Source organism: Schistocerca americana, chromosome 4 (genome assembly GCF_021461395.2).
Source record: "Schistocerca americana isolate TAMUIC-IGC-003095 chromosome 4, iqSchAmer2.1, whole genome shotgun sequence".
Classification (NCBI taxonomy): Eukaryota; Metazoa; Arthropoda; class Insecta; order Orthoptera; family Acrididae; genus Schistocerca; species Schistocerca americana.
In genome coordinates, this window is record NC_060122.1 from 818639552 (window position 1) to 818662121 (window position 22570).

At 38.2% G+C, this 22570-nt stretch overlaps 1 protein-coding gene across 1 annotated transcript in view; it reads right to left on the minus strand.

The window, feature by feature from the left end:
- LOC124613827 (titin) overlaps window positions 1-22570 on the minus strand; it is a 524266-nt gene that overhangs the window by 231442 nt on the left and 270254 nt on the right. The window contains exons 105-113 of the mRNA XM_047142550.1: window positions 21819-21878; window positions 21720-21727; window positions 21557-21621; window positions 20298-20439; window positions 9966-18589; window positions 7101-7400; window positions 3785-4099; window positions 3381-3538; window positions 2633-2887 (exon numbers count right to left, since the gene is read on the minus strand). Of these exons, the coding sequence (XP_046998506.1) occupies window positions 2633-2887; window positions 3381-3538; window positions 3785-4099; window positions 7101-7400; window positions 9966-18589; window positions 20298-20439; window positions 21557-21621; window positions 21720-21727; window positions 21819-21878 (9927 nt within the window). The remainder of the gene's footprint in view (window positions 1-2632; window positions 2888-3380; window positions 3539-3784; window positions 4100-7100; window positions 7401-9965; window positions 18590-20297; window positions 20440-21556; window positions 21622-21719; window positions 21728-21818; window positions 21879-22570) is intronic.

Here is a 22570-nt window from a genome sequence, read left to right on the forward strand (position 1 = left end):
AGTTATTTATCTATGTGATTTAGGTTTTTAGTTCAAATAAATATTTAATTTCATTTCATTTACAGTTGGCTAATTTCATTCTTTCAGCCATTATTAAACATCATATCATGATGCACACAGTGGTATATACAATAAGTATATAGGTATTGGCACAATATTCATACACTGGTGTCCAAAATTAAAGCAACAACCCGTGATTTCCCTGCCTTGTGTCTGATTCACCATATAATCGAAAAACTGTCAACAGATATTTCCATACAATCACGTTCTGTACGAAATATCGCATTCCAGTCAACAGACAACCACATCAAGGGTGACAACGGGATACCTATCATATAGTGTAGTGTTTGCCGGGTAGCCACACATCCACAATCACTAAAGACACAGATACAGATGGTGCAGTGTGGTACAGAGAAGACACCTAACAGACTCTCTGCAGTGGAGGGCCATAGGAAGAATGGAGGAAGGACAATCGCAAATGGATGTGACCTGATGGCTCAATGTGAATTGTTCTGTTGTTTCTCAGATTTGGTGACAGTTTATAGAGGCTAAAACTGTATCCCAAAGACCAGGGCAGGACTGCCCACGTGTGACATCAGAAAGGGAGGAACGTTATTTGGCTGTAAGGGCACAACGGTACTGCCTTAGTACTGCACGGCAACTGGGATCTGAACTCGCAGCATCCACTGGACATTCTGTACCGATGCAAATGGAATACAGAAGGCTTTGGCACAGTGGCCTTTATTGTCAGAAACCTGCTGCAGGTGTATCTCTGACATGTCTTCACTGTAGAGAACGTGTAGAGTGGACTTGTCAACATGCCACATGGATGGTCAAGCAGTGGGCAATGTTTTTTCACGGATGAGTCCAAATTTAGTCTGTACAGTGATTATTGATGGATTCACATCTGGAAGGAACATGGAACACGATGTCAGAAGCCCAACACTGTGGAAAGAGACTGATATCAAAGAGCATCCCTAATGGTGTGGGTAGGGATTATGTTGACCACTCAACAACATCTTCATGAAATTGTACAGGTGAATCGGCAAGGTTTAACTGCCGTCAGGTATTGTTATGAGATCTTGGGACCCCTAGTGCTGTTGTTGTGGTGTCCTGTGGGGCCCAGACATAGTACTGATGGGCAATAATGCTCGACCTCACAGAGCACGGTGATTGATGTTTTCTTGGAAAAAGAAGATACTGCACACATGGGGTAGCCTGCTCCGTTCCCAATTTGATCCCATAGAGCATGTCGGGATGCACTACAGAGATGGATTGGATCATGTAAGCATCAACCAACCACTCTCCAAGACTTACAAGTGGCTCTGCAGGGAGAATGAGTGTTATTGCCTGAAAATGAGATTGATGACATCATTCACAGCATGCCCTGTCATTGTCAGGCCTATATTGCTGCCAGAGGTTGTCACACCCCACACTGAGAACATTAACCAGTTGTCAAAATGTGTGTGTGTGTGTGTGTGTGTGTGTGTGTGTGTGTGTGTGTGTGTGTGTGTGTGTGTGTGCGCGCGCGCGCGCGCGTGTGCACGCGTTTGTGTGTGTGCATATATATGTGTATGTGTCTGCTTTACTTTCTTTGTAAAGTTAAATTAGAACAAGAAAAGTGCAATCCATAAGAAAAGTTTGTCATGGTAGCAGCATATACAATGTATTAAAACAGGTCAGCAAATCCTTTCAACTAAAAACACATTTGTTGTGGTCAATATCTTAAAATCATGGAGTTGCACATTGTTGTGTTCTACCATAACACATCAAGGAAACAATAAATGCCTCACAAGTTCTATAATAGGAAAACACTTTTAAACTGCACAGAATGGTGAGTTAAGATGGACTCATAAGTTGGGTACTGAAATCAAAATTGGACAATGAAATGAAACTAATAGTCATAAATTCACAAGTAAGAAAGAAAGATAATTTAATGTGCCAGCAATAGTGTTATGTTGTAGAATATACACTGAAACAAACTGCTCATATCACTACACAAACCCTTGAAAATTTCCTTCATGCCAATATGATCTATGTTGATGAAGGAGTGACTTAACTATGGAAGAGGATATTTCATAAGTTGGGTGGGTAGGTGATTACTACTTTGTGGGAAGTAGGAAGGATTTTGGGAAGGATATTACCCATTTCAGAGGATGGTGAAAGGTAGTAAAAGCCATGATACATTATGTGATTTACTTACATGGTTTTCTTATGAAACATATAAAATGAAATTAACTCCAATGTAATATCACAATAGTTACAAACCAATTAAACTATACGAAAATGCAAAATAACAGTGAGCCATACAAATTGCTTACTCCACAGTAACATCTAATATTAATAGTCAGTCTCTTCCCTAAGCTCAAATGTAATTGTTCAACACAGGATCACATTTTTTTTTTCTTTTTAATTACATTTGTTTAATTTGACAAAGCAGAAATGGCAGAACTGCATCACATCCTATTATATTTTATGAATGTAATCGCTCAAACACATAAGAGAGTGCCAGCTGTTCTTTTAAAACTTTAAATAAGAAAAGTGAACATTAATTATGTTTTAAGATATCAGTACACACTGGAAGAGAAAGAAAGATTACAGTAAATATTGTCCAAGCTATGGTATAACATACCTTGCAAGTGAGTTGCACTGGTTCTCCATCCATGACTCGTAATGGCACTAACTTCTGTTCAAAATGTGGAGCCTCTAACTCTATAGTATCTTCCCATTTCTCATCAGGTATGACAGATAGTGTTGCTGTGCAAGTCACTGATCCAACAACATTCTCTGCACGACATGTATAACTACCTGTCTGTTGTTCATTAACATCTTGCAAAACTAGTAATGACTTATTTGCTTCTGTCACAATCCGTGTTTCTGTTGTTGACTATGAAAAAATAAGATATTTACAATGATCAGAAAGTTTACAATTATATGGGCATGATTAGAATAATCATAATCTGGAAAACCATAGCACTGAATTAGTGACCAAAAAGATTTCTATTCCATCTCTGCCAGGATTTCAGTGGGTACAAAACAAAATGCTTTAACTTTGTACATTCTGCAAGGCTTTCATTACAGCATTTTTGAAATTCTTACTTTAGTGAATTGATTTAGTAATGACATAACAAGGTAAAAAATTGCCCATATAGTTATACAGCAAATGATTAATTCCATTTAAAATTTTATTTTAAGTTTACATTTAGTGTTCTGAGGTAAAATAATAAATGCTAACGATAAAGCATATCACATAAACTTTTAAACAAAAATAAAATGGCAGCAACACAAATTTGGCAGTTTGTATTTCATCTATTACTGTTAGACACCAACAATGAACAAAGTCAGTCACTTGTCTTTAAACAAAAATAAATTAGTTTTACCTTCACTGGAGTAGACAGATGGAACCATTGGAATGAACATGTAGGGTATGACTCTACAATAGTCTCCAAAATAACAACTTCTCCAACAGTTACAATCTTTGGCTGTAGAGGCTTAATGAAAGATGGTGGCCTTGCTTCAGTCATTTCAGGCTGTTCTTCTAAAATTACAATAATAACAACAGATATTGAAACAGTCTAGCAGTTGCTTTTTGTTTCAAAAAACAAAAGCAAAGTATCAATCTTTTACAGTTTTTCCCAGCGTGACTATCATAAGATACCAAAGTATTTGAGTACACAGGGCTTTATAATCAATAATTCAACAATTACCCATTTGACTATGACTGCTTCCATGCCCAAAGTATGTAGTGATATATCATAATTCTAAGCACAAGGCTAATATTTACCTCTGATAGTGACAGAACAAGATGTTTTGGCCTCTCCAACTGGATTTATAGCACGAACTTCATACATTCCAGTACTGGTTTTGTTTATCTTTTCTATACGTAAAACAGTATGTTTTGTCTCTTTCACAATATCAATTCCCTCTGAAGCCACCACCTCCTTTCCATTGCGAAACCACTTTGCTTCTGGTACAGGTTCTCCTTCAAATGCTGCCATCAGCTCCACAGGCTCATCTTTTACTGCAGCAATGGCTTGTAAGGGACGTGTTATATATGGTGCCCTCATAAACTGTGGCTGTCTTGCTTCTATTGGTTTACCTGCCAAAAAGACAATTTATTTTAGGAACTATGTCTGTAAGAAGGTAGCCAACAAATTTGACAACTAATTTTAGGCTATGTCATAAACCAACCAACTAACCAAAATTTATTCATATTTCTATAATAAATATAAGGAATAATCTTTTTTGTAAACTGAAAAAATAGTTATGCAAAAAAGTCTGAATATTATAAATAAAAGAGTGAGGCAAGCAATTAATTGTTAGGCAACAGTTGTGTAATACATGATGGCTTGTGTTGTTTTTTATTGCATCTGTTAAACAAATAATTTTCTTAAGTATTGCCACAAGTGGCATTAATGTTTCAATTCATCCTGCATTTTCAAATATATTCTTAGATGTAGTGTGCTAACATTGGTGTCCTAGGCATCATAAAGGTACCAAACCAGTAGGTTTCCAGCAATGTGGAAAACTGAAATCTTTTGTTTCAGTTGTTGCTCATGTGGTTTTCAGTTCAAATACCGCTTAGCTTCAGTTCTCCATACTAATATATCCTGTGCAAGCCTTTTCTCTCTGCATAACCACTGCAACTTACATCTGTTTGAACCTGCTTATTGTATTCAAACATTTGACTCAAAATTCAATTTTTACCAGTATAGAATGTTATTTTATCACTATCAATGAAAAATGTTCAATAATTGTGCTTGTGAAACTTTGCCTTGAAAGTGAAGGAAGGTGAAAACTACAGCAATAAAGTAAAACAAAATACCAGTTACTAGCAAAAGTGCAACACAGTTGTAAAGAATTAAGATATAAGACATAAGGAAGCTATGGCAAAATAAAAATAGAGATACAAAATAAGATAAACAAAGGGATGCAAATAGACATTACCCCAGAGGAATTAAAGGGCATGGATGTAGATGGTGAAAGTGTAATGAGTAATAAACACTGCATACAAGGTGTAGGTAAACACGAGTGTTTGTGGGACTTGAAAGAAAAGTTGATAGATGGAAAATGAAAAATACAGGGAAAGTTAGAAAAGATGAAGTTCAGTCAAATTATAATACAAAGAGTGCACCAAAAACATCTTACCAAAGACACAAACTGAAATAGTCTCACATTAATATGGGAGAAACCACAAACTCATTCAGCAACTCATAGAGGAGAATTCTCACATCGTATGACATATTGTCCAACTGTATAACACATATTGTCGACTCCACCTAAATCAATCCATTGTTGCCAAAGAGCTGTGATAGCCACATCAGCATACTCTATTAATGAACAAGCAAGCTCTCCCCTTGATGACGAAACTGCAGAATGTAACATTAAATAGTGAAATTATCTTGTTTTACTATGTTACTATTGATGCAGGAATCAATTAATGTTGAACACCATCTTGAGAATTAACAATAATGATAACACAGAAACATTCTTAGTATTGCCCATACTTCATTTCTAAGAATGAAACAATGTGAAAGGGAGACATTAAATGAGAAGGGAAAGGGAGTGGACACAGTTATCGCCTAAGCCCCATGTTATTCAGATCCACACAATGAGTAAGCAGTAAAGGATACTAAAGAAAATTTTGGCAAGGGATTTGAATATCAAATGGAGGAAATAAAAAAGTTAAGACATGTCAAGACATTATCATTCTGTTGTCCGCCCCAGTAGCTGAGTGGTCAGCGTGACGGATTGCCGTCCTCTGGGCCCGGGTTCGATTCCCGGCTGGGTCGGAGATTTTCTCCGCTCAGGGACTGGGTGTTGTGTTGTGTTCATCATCATTTCATCCCCATCCGGCGTGCAGGTCGCCCAATGTGGCGCCGAATGTAATAAGACCTGCGATATGGCAGCCGGACCTGCCCCGCGAGGGGCCTCCCGGCCAATGACGCCAAACGCTCATCATCCTCATCATTCTGTTAGAGATAGCAAGGGACTTGGAAGATTCGTTGAACACAATGAATATTATCTTGGAAATAAGTTATAGGATGAGGGTCAATAAAACTGAAACAAAGATAATGAAATGCAACTTAATTGAGTCAGATGATGCTAAGGGAATTAGATTAAAAAGAAGGAAGGTTATGGTTTAACATTCTGTTGACAACAAGACAATTAGAAATGTCACAGATTGTAATACTGGGTAAGGACGAAGAAGGATATCACCTGTATTCATATCAAAGGAACGATTCTGACATTTACCTTGAGGAATTAAGAGAAACCACAGAAAACTTAAATTTGGGTAGATGAATAGGATTTAAACTGATGTACACCTGATGTGGATTAAGAAATGAGACAAATAAAGCAGTAGACAAGTTTTGCTGCTTGGGCAGCAAAATAACTGCTAACTACACAATTAAAGAGGATATAAAAGGCTTGAAAGGTGTTACTGAAAAAGAAAAATATGTTAACACGAAACATAAATTTAAGTGTTAGGAAATATTTTCACAAAGTACTTGTTTAGAGTATAGCAACATGGCAAAGTAAAATGTGTATGATAAGCAGCACAGACAAGAACAGAAGTTTTTGAAATGTTGTACTACAGAATAATGCTGAAGATTAGATTGTTAGGTTGAGTAACTGGTTTACTACAGTAGAGGAACTGAACTGAATTGGGAAGAAAAGAGTTCTATGGTTCAGTCTTACTAAAAGAAGGAAAAGGTTGATAGGAAACAAACTGAGGCATTACAAAATAGTTGATTTGGTAACTGAGGGAGGTGTAGGAGTAAATATCGTAGAGTGAGACAAAGGCTTGAAAACAACAATCAGGTTCAAATGGAGGTAGACTGCAATAACTACACAGACATGAAAAGACTTACACAACATAGACTAATGTCCACAGCTGCACCAAACCAGTCTTTGGACTGATAAGATAATCACATATTTTGAGACAAAAGACCAGTGTAACCAACTTCAGAGAGATCAAGCACAACCTACACATGGGATTATATATTAGCAGTAGAATCAAAATTGGTTTTTAATATGCACAAAAATGATTATTAGTTATTAGGTACCAAAAATGGAGAGCAATTATTGTTTTCTCTTACCAAGTACAAGATTTGCTCGGCATTCTGCTCGGCCAAATTTGTTAATGGCTTGTACACTGTACACTGCTTCATCATGTTCCGTTGGTTCACTGATAATCAAACTCGCAGTTCCAGATTCAGGATTGTAGTACATTTCCTGGCCAGGTCCAGAGAACACTTTCTGACCATCACGTAACCAAACTACTTCAGGTGTAGGCTCACCAACAACAACACATTTCAGCTCAGCAGGACGTCCAGGAGCAGCTGACAGTGGTTTCAGTTGCTCAGTAAAATGAGGAGCCCTGCCCATTTCTGGTTTCTCTGCAGATGTAAAATAATATTATAATCCCAGTTTTATGAAAGATTTATTTAGTCTTATAGCAGCCCACACTAAAGTAATATAAAAATGTGTTATACAGCAGTTCATTCATATTTCAAATCTAGGAGCTGTAAGAAGCAAACAATGGAAACTCCAGCCTGGAATGTTAACAATATTAGGAATAGGAAAAGGATAGATTGCTACTCACTGTAAAGATGACAAGTTGCAGATTGGCACAATGAAAGAGACAGTTACTCATTCATCTTTTGGCTAAAGTCTTTTTCAGGAAAGGAAACACACACATTCACACAAGCGAGCACACCTCACACACACACACACACACACACACACACACACACATATGACCACTGTCTCCACCAGCTGCGACTGGTATCAAGGTGGTCATGTGCTTCTCTGGCATGACTATATTCAAAAACCACATATACTGATCCTCTTTCAGTGCCTTCACAGTCATGCTCACACATGCTGGTCATATGGGTCCATAAATTTTCTTGTTACGGGTTAAGCTTTTTTTTATATATATGTTTATGATTTGAAAGCCAACACTTTTAAATTATTTTAAAATGTTTATCATTTGATAGCAAATACTATTCAATTGTACCTACCTTGACTGTGTAAAACTAGCATGCGAAAAACTAACTGACATTAGTAATCAGTCACTGTGATTTACAAGCTGTACTATGCATCTAATTTTTTTTAATAATTTCATGATGCCCACAACTGCTAATTATTGTGTCCAGCTGAATACATTTGATACTTCTTTCACTATAAAATATGTATAATGAGAAATATTTTATGATCAGACAGCTAAAAAAAAGGCCTAAACCCGAAATTGTGCAATTGCATGAAAAATAAAAATTAACAATTGCTGGCATCACGGTGACATTAAAAGAAACTCAAAGCTAGTGTGGATCCAGGATCAAGGAAAATCATCGATATTAACTTTCTTCATCAGGTAGTTGCGATGTACATTTGAGATACTGCATCTGTATTATCATCCAGATGAGTGATATAACGATCATTATTGCAGGACACACTGTTATACATTAAAAGACTTCCTCAGATGCACCTTCTACTCATTTCAAACTTCAACTTTTATAGTGCTTCTGGGCAAAGATTACACTTACTCATGCAGTAGGGTGTTAATAAATTATGAGTGGAGAACCATGTAAGCATTAGAATGTGTGATACTCAGTCTATTAATGATACATAAATAAAGTTCTGTGACTTCTACTGATACTTGTACAAATTTCAAAATTTCTTGAGAGTAAATAAAAAATATCATAACAGTTTAAATGAAAACATAATAAACAAAGCTCACAAAATCTTGGATTAATGTTTCACAGATTATTTTGCTGTGTCAGATCTGTATGTAAATTCAAGGTTCAGTGACTTCCTCTGTTGTGAGTGACAGGAGACAAAAGCTTGAGTTTATATATAAATTTGATGCAGCAAGAAATCCATGAACAGAGGTTATAGTCATCGCAAGTCATAAAATATGCAGAAACTAATATATCAGAATCTGCTTGAAACAGATAATTTGAACCAATAAGTATTTCAACTTTTTGTCAATTCAAGGTAAACACGTGAAGTTGATAAATATGCTCCACACGACCATGCAAAACAAAAACTGCAGATATACATGAATGTGTAAATGGTGTTATGTACCAACATCTAATACAAGCATTTTCCCAACAGAGTCTTGCCATAATAAAGGAGTTCGGAGTAAATTCTGAACAAATCTTCAAATTTTTCCCACAAAAGTCCATTATAAGTGTACACAATTTGTACACTGATGAGTTACAAAGCAGTGTTGAATGTTACTCAATAATGAAATTCATGCAATTACAGTAACTAATTTTTGCCCTTTCACACACAACTTAAAAGAGCTAAGTAAAAAAAAAGCAAACTTACTGTTGGCCATTGCATACAGTTGAGCTAGGATACATTTCTAATTGATAATAGTAAAAATTAGGACTTCAACTGCTAGCTCCCTGTGCAAAGCAAAGCTAAGGGGCTACTGAATAAATATTCTGGCATTATGCCTGAGGGTTCACCAAAGAGTAGCCAAGAGTCTCACACAAGTTCCTAAAGCATCTGAGTGTGCCAAGATTTCACAGAAATTTCATGCTATTTATATAAATGAAGCCGACAATAAACACAAAGTCGAAAATAAAAAAAAAAAATAAAAAACAATCTTTACAGCCAACAAACGTAAATAACATGCAAATTAAAATGTTTCAAACTCTAAAATATGAATGTATATCCATATCTGTATCATCTGGCACTGATAATACATGATATGCACCTTATATTATTCAACACTTTCCAAAGTCACATGCAATTCACAATAACAATAATTTTTTCCTACAATATGAGATCTAATGGTCAAAAAAGTTCAAACAGCATGCCACCTAGAGGAAGAAGCAGCAATAAGATCAAAAACTAAGAAAAAAAAATCCACAACTCCTTTCCAAATTTTGCCTCCACAAAACATATGCAGTAGTTAGGGGACAGAGCATGCTAATTTACATGTGTGCACATACCCAAAATGATCAAATTTGCTGCAGATGTAGCCACACCAGCAGGATTTGAAGCACGGCAGGAATAAATACCAACATCTTCTTTAAATACATCCCTTATTTCAAGTGTCACAACTTTTTCACGAACTGACGTCTGTATGCGATTTGACAAAGGCAACGGTTTTTCATTAACAAACCAAGTCAATTCAGGGAAAGGCTTTCCTTCAACTTCACAAATAAATGTTGCTTTCTTGTTTGGTTCCACCATGGCAGGTGTCAATTTTCTAACAAATTTTGGGGGTACAGCTTTTGAAATACTTTTAGTGGCTTCTGTGACTGTCTTTTGTACCACTGTCTGACTGACTGTGTGATGAACATCAAGATTTTCCACGTCTTGAATGGGTTCCTCTGGAATCTTCAACACGCTATCAGTCACCCGCTTCTGAGACACAATTTCCAATTCACTTAATGGTGTACTATCAGAAAGAATTGTGGGTCGGGATTCTTCAGGAACTTTCTTTTTGGAAAAAGTATCCACCTTAATGTCTTTGTGCCAATCAAGAGTTTCTGTAGTAGCTTCCACCTGCACGCTCTCAGACAGTAATTTCTCTTTATCTGAAGGGTGCACAGCTTTGGGTTTTGCCAAGGCAATTTCACCTACAGATACTAAGTCTTTCATCATCTCATCTTGTTCATCAATCAGTCTTACAGGAAGTAGCATTGGTTTCTCATCTAGAACTTCCTTTAAAATATCTGGAGCATCTGCAAGTTTAGGCATACCAGGAGTCATGGTAACTTTAGACACTTCTGGAGCAGTGTCCGTTAATTCCTCCACATCAAGTGGAGCCTCCTTCATAGGCACTGGTTTCTTTTTTCTCCAAGGTACACTGGGTTTTTTGGTAGGAGTGTCATCCTTAGGCAACTCTTCTGATTTCAGCTCCTGCAAATTTTTTTCTTCCCCTATTTGGTTTTCTCCTACTTCTTTTATAGTTACACCCTGTTTCTCTGTAATTACTTCCTTTTCGTCCTTCTTCACAGGTTTTAGCATAACTTCCTGTACCTCATCTACTGATGGTTTCTCTTTAGGTACAGGCTTCAATCGCAATTCTTTCCTATCATCGGTTTTCTCAGGAACACTCTTTTTGACAGGTTTCAAAGTAATTTCCTCCTTTTCCAGTTCAGGTGCCTCATGTTTCTTTCCACGTCGCCAAGGTACTTTTGTGATCTCCTTACTATCTTGTAAGGGAGATTCCTCATTACTTGGAATTAAAGGTACTTCCCTTTCAGATACAAGTTTCTCTAATGGTTTTTGTTTCTCCACTGCTGGTTCAAGTTTAAGGGTAATTCTTTCCAAGTCTTCGGCTGTTGGCTTCGGTTTCTCAACAGGCTTCAACTGTACAATTTCTCCTGCTTCTGTCTCCACTGGAATATCCTTCTTCACTGGTTTCAAAATAATCTCCTCTTTCTCCTGAACAGGTTGTTTAGGCTTCTTTCCTCGTACCCATGGTACATGCGATACCTGATCTTGATCTGGTGCCTCAGGCTTTTCCTCAACAGATACTCCTTCTGGAACAGAGTAGGCTTTCTCTTCCGTATCATGTGGAGTGTCCTTAAGGCTCTCTGGTTTCTTTACTTTCTTGGTCTCTTTCGGTTTTTCTGCAGTTGTGCCTTCTTTAGCCAACTCCCTTGGAAGAGATTCCTCTTCTTTGAATACTTCCTTTGTGTCCTTCTTCACAGGTTTCAGCACTAACTTGTCTTCTTCTACTGCTTTTGGTTTATGTCTCTGTACAGGTTTCAACTGTACAATTTCCTTTTCTTCTGTCTTCTCTGGAATATCCTTCTTCACCGGCTTCAATGAAATCTCTTCTTTCTCCTGTTCAGGTTGTTTAGGTTTCTTTCCTCGAACCCATGGTAAATGCGATACCTGATCTTTCTCTGGTGCCTCAGGCTTTTCCTCAACAGATAGTCTTTCTGGAACCATCTCTGGTTTCTCTTCCACATCCTGTGGTGCCTCTTTCAAGCTCTTTGGTTTCTTGACTCTCTTTATCTCTTTTGATTTTTCTACAATTGTATCTTCTTCAGTCACCTCCATTGCAAGAGACTCTTCTTTTCTAATTACTTCCTGTGTCTCCTTCTTCACAGGTTTTAGAACTATTTTATCCTCTTCTTCTGCTGTTGGTTTATGTCTCTGTACAGGTTTCAACTGTACTATTTCCTTTTCTTCTATCTTCTCTGGAATATCCTTCTTCACTGGCTTCAAAGTAATCTCTTCTTTCTCCTGTTCAGGTTGTTTAGGTTTCTTTCCTCGTACCCATGGTAAATGCGATACCTGATCTTGTTCTGGTGCCTCAGGCTTTTCCTTAGCAGGTAGTCTTTCTGGAACCATCTCTGGTTTCTCTTCCACATCCTGTGGTGCCTCTTTCAAGCTCTTTGGTTTTTTGACTCTCTTTATCTCTTTTGATTTTTCTACAGTTGTATCTTCTTCAGTCACCTCCATTGCGGTAGACTCCTCTTTTCTAATTACTTCCTGTGTCTCCTTCTTCACAGGTTTCAGCACTATTTTATCTTCTTCTTCTGCTGTTGGTTTATGTCTCTGTACAGGCTTCAACTGTACTATTTCCTTTTCTTCTATCTTCTCTGGAATATCCTTCTTCACTGGTTTCAAAGTGATCTCTTCTTTCTCCTGAACAGGTTGTTTAGGTTTCTTTCCTCGCACCCATGGTAAATGTGATACCTGATCTTGCTCTGGTGCCTCAGGCTTTTCCTCAACAGATAGTCTTTCTGGAACCATCTCTGGTTTCTCTTCCACATCTTGTGGCCTCTCTTTCAAGCTCTTGGGTTTCTTAACTTTCTTGATCTCTTTGGATTTTTCAACAATTTTATCTTCTTCAGTCACCTCCATTGCAAGAGACTCCTCTTTTCTAATTATTTCCTGTGTCTCCTTCTTCACAAGTTCCAGCACTATTTTATCCTCTTCTTCTGCTGTTGGTTTATGTCTTTGTACAGGTTTCAACTGTACTATTTCCTTTTCTTCTGCCTTCTCTGGGATATCCTTTTTCACTGGTTTCAAAGTGATCTCTTCTTTCTGCTGAACAGGTTGTTTAGGTTTCTTTCCTCGTACCCATGGTACATGAGATACCTGATCTTCATCTGGTGCCTCAGGCTTTTCCTCATCAGATACTTTCTCTGGAACAATGTCAGCTTTTTCTTCCATATCATGTGGAGTCTCTTTTAAGCTCTCTGGTTTCTTTACTTTCTTGGTCTCTTTTGGTTTTTCTGCAGTTGTGTCTTCTTTAGCCAACTCCCTTGGTTGAGATTCCTCTTCTTTGAATACTTCCTTTGTGTCTTTCTTCACAGGTTTCAGCACTAACTTGTCTTGTTCTTCTGCTTTTGGTTTATGTCTCTGTACAGGTTTCAACTGTACAGTTTCTGTTTCTTCTGTCTTCTGTGGAATATCCTTCTTCACTGGCTTCAAAGTAATCTCTTCTTTCTCCTGAAGAGGTTGTTTAGGTTTCTTTCCTCGTATCCATGGTAAATGCGATACCTGATCTTGCTCTGGTGCCTCAGGCTTTTCCTCAACAGATAGTCTTTCTGGAACCGTCTCTGGTTTCTCTTCCACATCTTGTGGCGTCTCTTTCAAGCTCTTGGGTTTCTTGACTTTCTTTATCTCTTTTGATTTTTCTACAATTGTATCTTCTTCAGTCACCTCCATTGCAAGAGACTCGTCTTTTCTAATTACTTCCTGTGTCTCCTTCTTCACAGGTTTTAGAACTATTTTATCCTCTTCTTCTGCTGTTGGTTTATGTCTCTGTACAGGTTTCAACTGTACTATTTCCTTTTCTTCTGCCTTCTCTGGGATATCCTTTTTCACTGGTTTCAAAGTGATCTCTTCTTTCTGCTGAACAGGTTGTTTAGGTTTCTTTCCTCGTACCCATGGTACATGAGATACCTGATCTTCATCTGGTGCCTCAGGCTTTTCCTCATCAGGTACTTTCTCTGGAACAATGTCAGCTTTTTCTTCCATATCATGTGGAGTCTCTTTTAAGCTCTCTGGTTTCTTTACTTTCTTGGTCTCTTTTGGTTTTTCTGCAGTTGTGTCTTCTTTAGCCAACTCCCTTGGTAGAGATTCCTCTTCTTTGAATACTTCTTTTGCGTCTTTCTTCACAGGTTTCAGCACTAACTTGTCTTCTTCTTCTGCTTTTGGTTTATGTCTCTGTACAGGTTTCAACTGTACAGTTTCTGTTTCTTCTGTCTTCTGTGGAATATCCTTCTTCACTGGCTTCAAAGTAATCTCTTCTTTCTCCTGAACAGGTTGTTTAGGTTTCTTTCCTCGTACCCATGGTACACGCGATACCTCTACTTGTTCTGGTGCTTCAGGCTTTTCCGGAACTGACACTCCTTCTGGGGCAATGTCTGCTTCCTCTTCCACATCACGTGGTACCTCTGTCATACTCTTTGGCTTCTTTACAATTTCAATCTCTTTTGGTTTTTCTGGAATTATGTGTTCTTTAGGCACTTCCCTTGGAAGAGATTCCTCTTCTTTTGTTATTTCCTTTTCATCCTTCTTCACAGGTTTTAGCCCTATTTTGTCTTTTTCTTCTGACATTGGTTTCTGTTTCTCTACAGGCTTCAATTGTACAATTTCTCTTTCTTCTATCTTCTCTGGAATATCTTTCTTGACTGGTTTCAAAGTAATTTTCTCTTTCTCCTGAACAGGTTGTTTAGGTTTCTTTCCTCGTGCCCACGGTAAGCGCGATACCTGATCTTCCACTGGTACCTCAGGCTTTTCCTCAACAGACACTCCTTCTGGAACTATGTCTACTTTCTCTTCCACACCACGTGGAACGTCTTTCTGACTCTCTGGTTTCTTTATACTTTTGACCTGTTTTGGTTTTTCTACAGTTGTGTCTTCTTTAGGCACTTCCCTTGGAAGAGATTCCTCTTCTTTGCTTATTACCTTTGTGTCCTTCTTCACAGGTTTCAGCATTATCTCATCCTCTTCTGTTGCTGTTGGTTTATATCTCTGTACAGGCTTCAACTGTACTGTCTCCTTTTCTTCTATCTTCTCTGGAATATCCTTCTTCACTGGCTTCAAAGTAATTTCTTCTTTCTCCTGAACAGGTTGTTTAGGTTTCTTTCCTCGCACCCATGGTAAATGTGATACCTCATCTTGCTCTGGTGCCTCAGGTTTTTCCTCAACAGATAATCTTTCTGGAACCATCTCTGGTTTCTCTTCCACATCATGTGGCATCTCTTTCAAGCTCTCGGGTTTCTTGACTTTCTTTATCTCTTTTGATTTTTCTACAATTGTATCTTCTTCAGTCACCTCCATTGCAAGAGACTCCTCTTTTCTAATTACTTCCTGTGTCTCCTTCTTCACATGTTTCAGCACTATTTTATCCTCTTCTTCTGCTGTTGGTTTATGTCTCTGTACAGGCTTCAACTGTACTATTTCCTTTTCTTCTATCTTCTCTGGAATATCCTTCTTCACTGGCTTCAAAGTAATCTCTTCTTTCTCCTGTTCAGGTTGTTTAGGTTTCTTTCCTCGTACCCATGGTAAATGCGATACCTGATCTTGTTCTGGTGCCTCAGGCTTTTCCTTAGCAGGTAGTCTTTCTGGAACCATCTCTGGTTTCTCTTCCGCATCCTGTGGTGCCTCTTTCAAGCTCTTTGGTTTTTTGACTCTCTTTATCTCTTTTGATTTTTCTACAGTTGTATCTTCTTCAGTCACCTCCATTGCGGTAGACTCCTCTTTTCTAATTACTTCCTGTGTCTCCTTCTTCACAGGTTTCAGCACTATTTTATCTTCTTCTTCTGCTGTTGGTTTATGTCTCTGTACAGGCTTCAACTGTACTATTTCCTTTTCTTCTATCTTCTCTGGAATATCCTTCTTCACTGGTTTCAAAGTGATCTCTTCTTTCTGCTGAACAGGTTGTTTAGGTTTCTTTCCTCGTACCCATGGTACACGCGATACCTCCTCTTGCTCTGGTGCTTCAGGCTTTTCTGGAATTGACACTCCTTCTGGAGCAATGTCTGCTTCCTCTTCCATATCACGTGGTACCTCTGTCATACTCTTTGGCTTCTTTACAATTTCGATCTCTTTTGGTTTTTCTGGAATTATGTCTTCTTTAGGCACTTCCCTTGGAAGAGTTTCCTCTCCTTTTGTTATTTCTTTTTCATCCTTTTTCACAGGTTTCAGCATTATTTTGTCTTTTTCTTCTGCCATTGGTTTCTGTTTCTCTACAGGCTTCAACTGTACAATTTCTCTTTCTTCTGTCTTCTCTGGAATACCTTTCTTCACTGGTTTCAAAGTAATTTCCTCTTTCTCCTGAACAGGTTGTTTAGGCTTCTTTCCTCGTGCCCACGGTAAGCGCGATACCTGATCTTCCTCTGGTACCTCAGGCTTTTCCTCAACAGAGACTCCTTCTGGAACTATGTCTGCTTTCTCTTCCACATCACGTGGAACCACTTTCAGACTCTCTGGTTTCTTTATGCTTTTGATCTCTTTTGGTTTTTCTTCAGTTGTCTCTCCCTTAGGCACTTCCCTTGGAAGAGATTCCTCTTCTTTGCTTATTTCCTTTGTGTCCTTCTTCACAGGTTTCAGCATTATTTCATCCTCTTCTGCTGCTGTTGGTTTATGTCTCTGTACAGGCTTCAACTGTACTGTCTCCTTTTCTTCTATCTTCTCTGGAATACCCTTCTTCACTGGTTTCAAAGTAATTTCCTCTTTCTCCTGAACAGGTTGTTTAGGCTTCTTTCCTCGTACCCACGGTAAGCGCGATACCTGATCTTCCTCTGGTACCTCAGGCTTTTCCTCAACAGACACTCCTTCTGGAACTATGTCTGCTTTCTCTTCCACATCACATGGAGCCTCTTTCAGACTTTCTGGTTTCTTTATACTTTTGACCTCTTTTGGTTTTTCTACAGTTGTGTCTCCTTTAGGCACTTTGCTTGGAAGAGATTCCTCTTCTTTGAATACTTCCTTTGTGTCCTTCTTCACAGGTTTCAACATTATTTTGTCTTCTACTTCTGCTGTTGGTTTATGTCTCTGTACAGGCTTCAACTGTACTACTTCCTTTTCGTCTCTCTTCTCTGGAATATCCTTTTTCACTGGTTTCAACATTATCTTCTCTTTCTCCTGATCAGGTTGTTTAGGTTTCTTTCCTCGTACCCATGGTAAATGTGATACATGGTCCTGCTCTGGTGCCTCAGGCTTTTCCTCAAGAGATACTCCTTCTGGAGCAATGTTTGCTTTCTCTTCTAAATCATGTGCAGTCTCTTTCAAAGTCTCTGGTTTCTTTATACTCTTGATCTCTCTTGTTTTTTCTGCACTTATATCTTCTTTATGTATTTCCTTTGATAGTGATTCCTGTTCTTTGGTTACTTCCTTTGTGTCTTTCTTCACTGGTTTCAGCACTATTTTCTCTTTTTCTTCCACTGTTGGTTTCTGTTTCTCTATAGGCTTCAACTGTACTATTTCTCTTTCTATTGCCTTTTCTGGAATATCCTTCTTCACTGGTTTCAAAGTAATTTCCTCTTTCTCCTGGACGGGTTGCTTAGGTTTCTTACCTCGTACCCATGGTAAATGTGATACCTGCTCTTGTACTGGTGCCTCGGGCTTTGGTTCAAGTGATGCCTCTTCAGGAACAATGTCAACTTTCTGGTGCACATCATGTGTATATCCTTTCAAGCTTTCTGGTTTCTTGGTTCTCCATGGTACTGTTGATTTTTCTGCATTTTTATCATCTTTTGTCAAGTCTGTCACTAGTGGACTCCTTTTTGTAACATTATTATCCAACATGTCTGCTGGCAATGTCTTGTCTGAAGGTTTTCCTTTTCGAAAGAATCTTTCTGTCCTTTCTCTCTCTTGTTGCACTCCTAATAGTGTCACATCATCTTCTTCTGTCACTGTTATTCTGCTATCTTTTTTTATGTGCTTCCTTCTTTGATCCTCTTTCTTTGGCAAATGTGGTGTCTTTTGTCTTTCTTCAAGTGTTTCTTTCCTTTGGTCCAAATGTAAAATTGTTGAATCTTCTTCTGTGGCTATCTGCTCTATTCCCGTTGTCTTGTCCATAACACTGTACAGCGAATCATCAGTGTCAGTCCTGCTATATTGTTCTTCAGGTCTTTCACTTCTAATATCTATATCCTGCCGAACTTTCTTTTTAAGCTGTACCCCCCCACTGACAGTTTTCAACTGTACTTCCTCAAGATGCTCTTTATCAATACTCCTCCGGTGCTGAGCAGTTCTTTTTAGCTGTATTTTCTCCTGTGTCCAGGGAACTGTGGTTTGTGATGGGTGCACGGGAAAAAGCTGCTTACGCCTGGGTTTCCTCCATGGCAGCGTCTCATCGCCAACTGGTAACTGGACTGCATCGTATGAATCCTCCTGTATATAATCATGTCCAGCACCACTACCGTCAGCATCTGCTTCTTGACCATCTCCTGACATCCCACCAGTTTTCGGGATTGAACCATGATGACTAGAAGAATATCCAGGATGTGGTATTTTTGGTGCTCCTGAGCCTGGATGGACTGTTGAAACATCTCTCCGTCCTGCAAAGCCATAATGCACCGACACGCCACATGTTGTCTGTTTTTGGTGTAATATGAGTACATACATTGTATTCATTAAATATGCATCTTTGCTATACACATTTTATACAAAAATATTATTCAAATATGCTTCTAAGGGTGTGATCTCTATTTTTGTTAAACAGCACTGAATATTTGTTTCTTTTAAAAGATGAATGACTTTCCAAAGGAATGCTTTCCAACTAAAGAGAAATCTCAAAAGATTCCATGAATGAAATTGTGTGTCTAATCAGTAATAAATGATTTAAAGTATACAATGATCACCATCTGATATGAGAGACAAAGTAGCTAATCAACAAAAACAAATATTGAAAAAAACTATCCCCCCCCTTTAGCAGTTTGCCACAGTCCTTTTTATTTATTTGGTCTGGTCTAAAATTTTTCAACAGCCTGACTCCACTCCACATCACACTGACACATAACTCTTCTCAGGAAATAAAAATGAACAGCATCTCCTTTTGAAATAACATCTGTTCACAGATGTACACACAAAGGCAAAAGAGTCATAAGCATTTGGGCCAACAAATTCCTTCATCCATCATCGAAGCACCACCCAAACTGTTTGCCAAAGAAAAGACAGCAGGAGAGGGCATGGCAGGAAATGTAAACAAAGATCAACACCGACAATTTTTGAAAATACTGTAGTTAAAACTGTAGCAGGAGGCTTTGCAGTAGTGCTCATAATGGGACAGTTTTTTTGCAGGTGGATCTTTCATTGTATTTCATTTGGAACCCCAAGTTGTTTCAACTGAACAGCAAAAACGGAATTTCAAACACCTGGCCTCCATGATCCTGGGGTAATGTTGCTTCCTTGAATTTAATATGCAGCATGAAGCATCTGTTGCACTTTACATATTTTTGACACACTGAAGACACAAATAATCTATTTACATATTTGATCCTGTATCAGGTGTGCATCCAAGACAGAAATATTTCACCTTCCAATATTTATGCTGTTAACAGTACAGCCATCTTCAAGATAAGTTGGTGACTGAATTAAAACCACTTTGCACAATGATATACTGTGTAGTAAAATGCACATGTGTCATAGAGAAGACAGTTAGAACAACAACACCAGTCACAAATAAAACTTATGTGTCTAAGAATAAAATGTAGCAAATGCCAAATAAGCAAATCTGCAGTGCTTACAAACTAGGTTCTTAAATATGAAAATAAACAGCATGTGTTGCAATGACAAGCAGCAAAGATTTAGAAAAATAATTTCTTTGCGAGTGCACATGAGAAAGTAGTGGTTTCCAAGAATAGTACAAGAGCAGCACCTTGAACACCAGTGACTCACCTGCCTTCTGCAGCCCACCAAATCTACAGTGGCTGAACACTGATTTCCACTGAATTCCGTGTCTTACGTGAAAGTCAAGTTACTGGACACAGCCTCATCCTTCTGGGATTCAGTGGTGAAGGAAGGTTTGGAAATACAGTTGGCAGACAACTACTCAACTGAGACAGGGCATACCAGCTCGATAATACACAGAAATCACTCACTTCATGTGTGCAGTCTCAGAGGAGTTACTGTTTTGAGTCTTCACTGCCTTGCTTTCCCACCTGTGCCATCCATTTTAATAACTAAACCCATGACTTATAAGTACTGTGGATTTTCTGACTCGGTAATTGCTATATTTTATTCCTAGACACATAAATTTTATTTGCAATCAGTGCTATTGCACCAGTTGTCTTACCTCATTCACACACGCACTTTACTTCACAGTATACCATTGTGTCAAGTACTTGTAATTCAATTACCAACTTGTCTCAAAGATTCCTGAAGGTATCAGATTTGTATTTTCAATGTAATTATGCAGTTTTGGGTTCCTAACTAGTTGTTCTACATTTACTGTGTTGCTCTTTGCACATTCATAAAAATCGCTGTACACCTCAAACACATCTACAAACTAATAACTCTATGACATAAAATACTTTATGAGCATTATAAATTAAACCACTGCATGCTCCTATACACTTGAGCAATGTGGACTTGAACCCACTGTACTTAATTCAAATCTTCAGAAAGGCAATACACAATTAATAGTATATCCTATCTCATGGGGACAAACTACAGGAAACAATTCCTGAGAGGATAAGAAGCAAGACATGTCATATGGACGTATGGCCAGAAATGCATTCCGAGGGAGGTACAACCACTTTAAGGTGACGATAAAAGATCATTGACGGTGTAGGTTTCAATGACTGAAAGCTCACATAAGAAGATGTAAGACATGTCGGGAACATTTGAGCTCCACATTTGAGATGGCAGTGAGCTGGAGCAACATGAAATACCAGGCACACTAGCCTTAGTAACGAAAAATGCATGTCTCACAACAGGGGAGGCAGTGGCACCCCAGGAAGTGCAGATATGCCTCACCTGTGAGGCATTGTGGAATGATAACTGGTCCCACAAAGTGGTTGCCAACAGTCCCCACACTGAGGTTGAACTAATGTCGACAGTTTGCTGCCAATTTATTGTGGAGACTCTTGGCAGCACATGGGCAAATGTTGTGAAGGTCGATGATACCATCTCTCACAGAGGATATGGATGGTGGCAGTTGTAATGGAGAACATTCCACACAGTTGTACAGCTCGCCATGTGTTGGCAGGCCACCTGCCTGATGCTGATACCAGGATCACTGTTAAAATATTTTTTTATCTCCACCTACAAGAGGGTGTTCCTGCCTTAGAATAGATTAACACATTTTTGTTCCTTACCTTCTCAGAGATCGATTTCTGCTGCTTGTTCCTATTTACTAAAATCATCTGGTATTATTATTGAGAAAACCATAAAATTCTGAGTGGGAAACCTACTTTTAAGCACACATTTACTACAAATTTTCTTTCCAGATCTACTAAAGTTTTATATCACATGATTATGCACAAAAACGCACACACTTTAACATATTGTTTATGTGTGAGTGTGGATGTTCACCATTGTATTATAATCTTTGTTGTGTCATTTTAAATTACTGTGGAGATTATACATTCTTTCACCCCCCACATGAGGTACATACAGCTTCTTCTTGGTCTTTCATTCTTTTGTAAGACTGCCTTACATCCAACCTCTGCTTTGACATATCTAAAAAGTATTCATTTTTTAATTACAAATATAATAATACACTCAGATAAAGTATTTATATAGGAAGACTCTGCAAATACGTATGAACTTCAACATACATGCTTCCCTGTATGGCACAGAAGACACATAAATGTAGGGGGCACACTAGTTGGAAGATCTGATTTACTTCTCCCAAAAACAGAATCCACTAACTATACTTCTGTGAAAAGACTGCTTCCTCCACTTGTGGCAGCTGAGCTCTTAATGCTCATGAGTTCCTACAGCAGTAAAGCAGACAAGTGAAAGAAGCACACTTCTCAGAATTTTGCGTTACTTGCTGCTTAATTCGATCCACTGCAATGCTTCTTTTTTTCATGTTTCTTTTTTCCCCTGTGTCTTACTTGACAAATACTCCCCCTACTATTCCTAACTCTCTAGATTTTAAAAGATTGTCTTCAACATTGCATTGCTAACTTCTTTAAACTCCTCTTAATATTTCCTGTATATGGATGTCATCTACAAGTGCAGGATCAGTCCTCCTGTCTTAGTACAAGCACTCCTGGCTTTTGGAAAATTCTTTCTCCAAATGTTCCTTTTGTCACATGGCATATTATTACTACATCAGTGTGCAAACCCAAACTACAACAATGTTCATGTTTTTCATTTTAATTTCTGAGAAAACAGATCTGTTGATTTTAAAGAAACAGTGACGATGTTATAGCGTCCTCTGCTCCAGAAATCCCCAAATGACATTCTGTAACATTTATGTATAGTCTATACAGTAACATACTTCCAAAGTATTGGCACAAAACTGAGACAAAGGATTGCATCTCAGCAATTTGTGGAAATCACCCGCTTCATGTGTGCACTCTCAGAGAAATTATTGTACTGGGTCTTCACTGCCTGGCATTCCAACGCATGCAATCCATTTTAATAATTAAATACATGACTTACAAGCACTGTGTATATG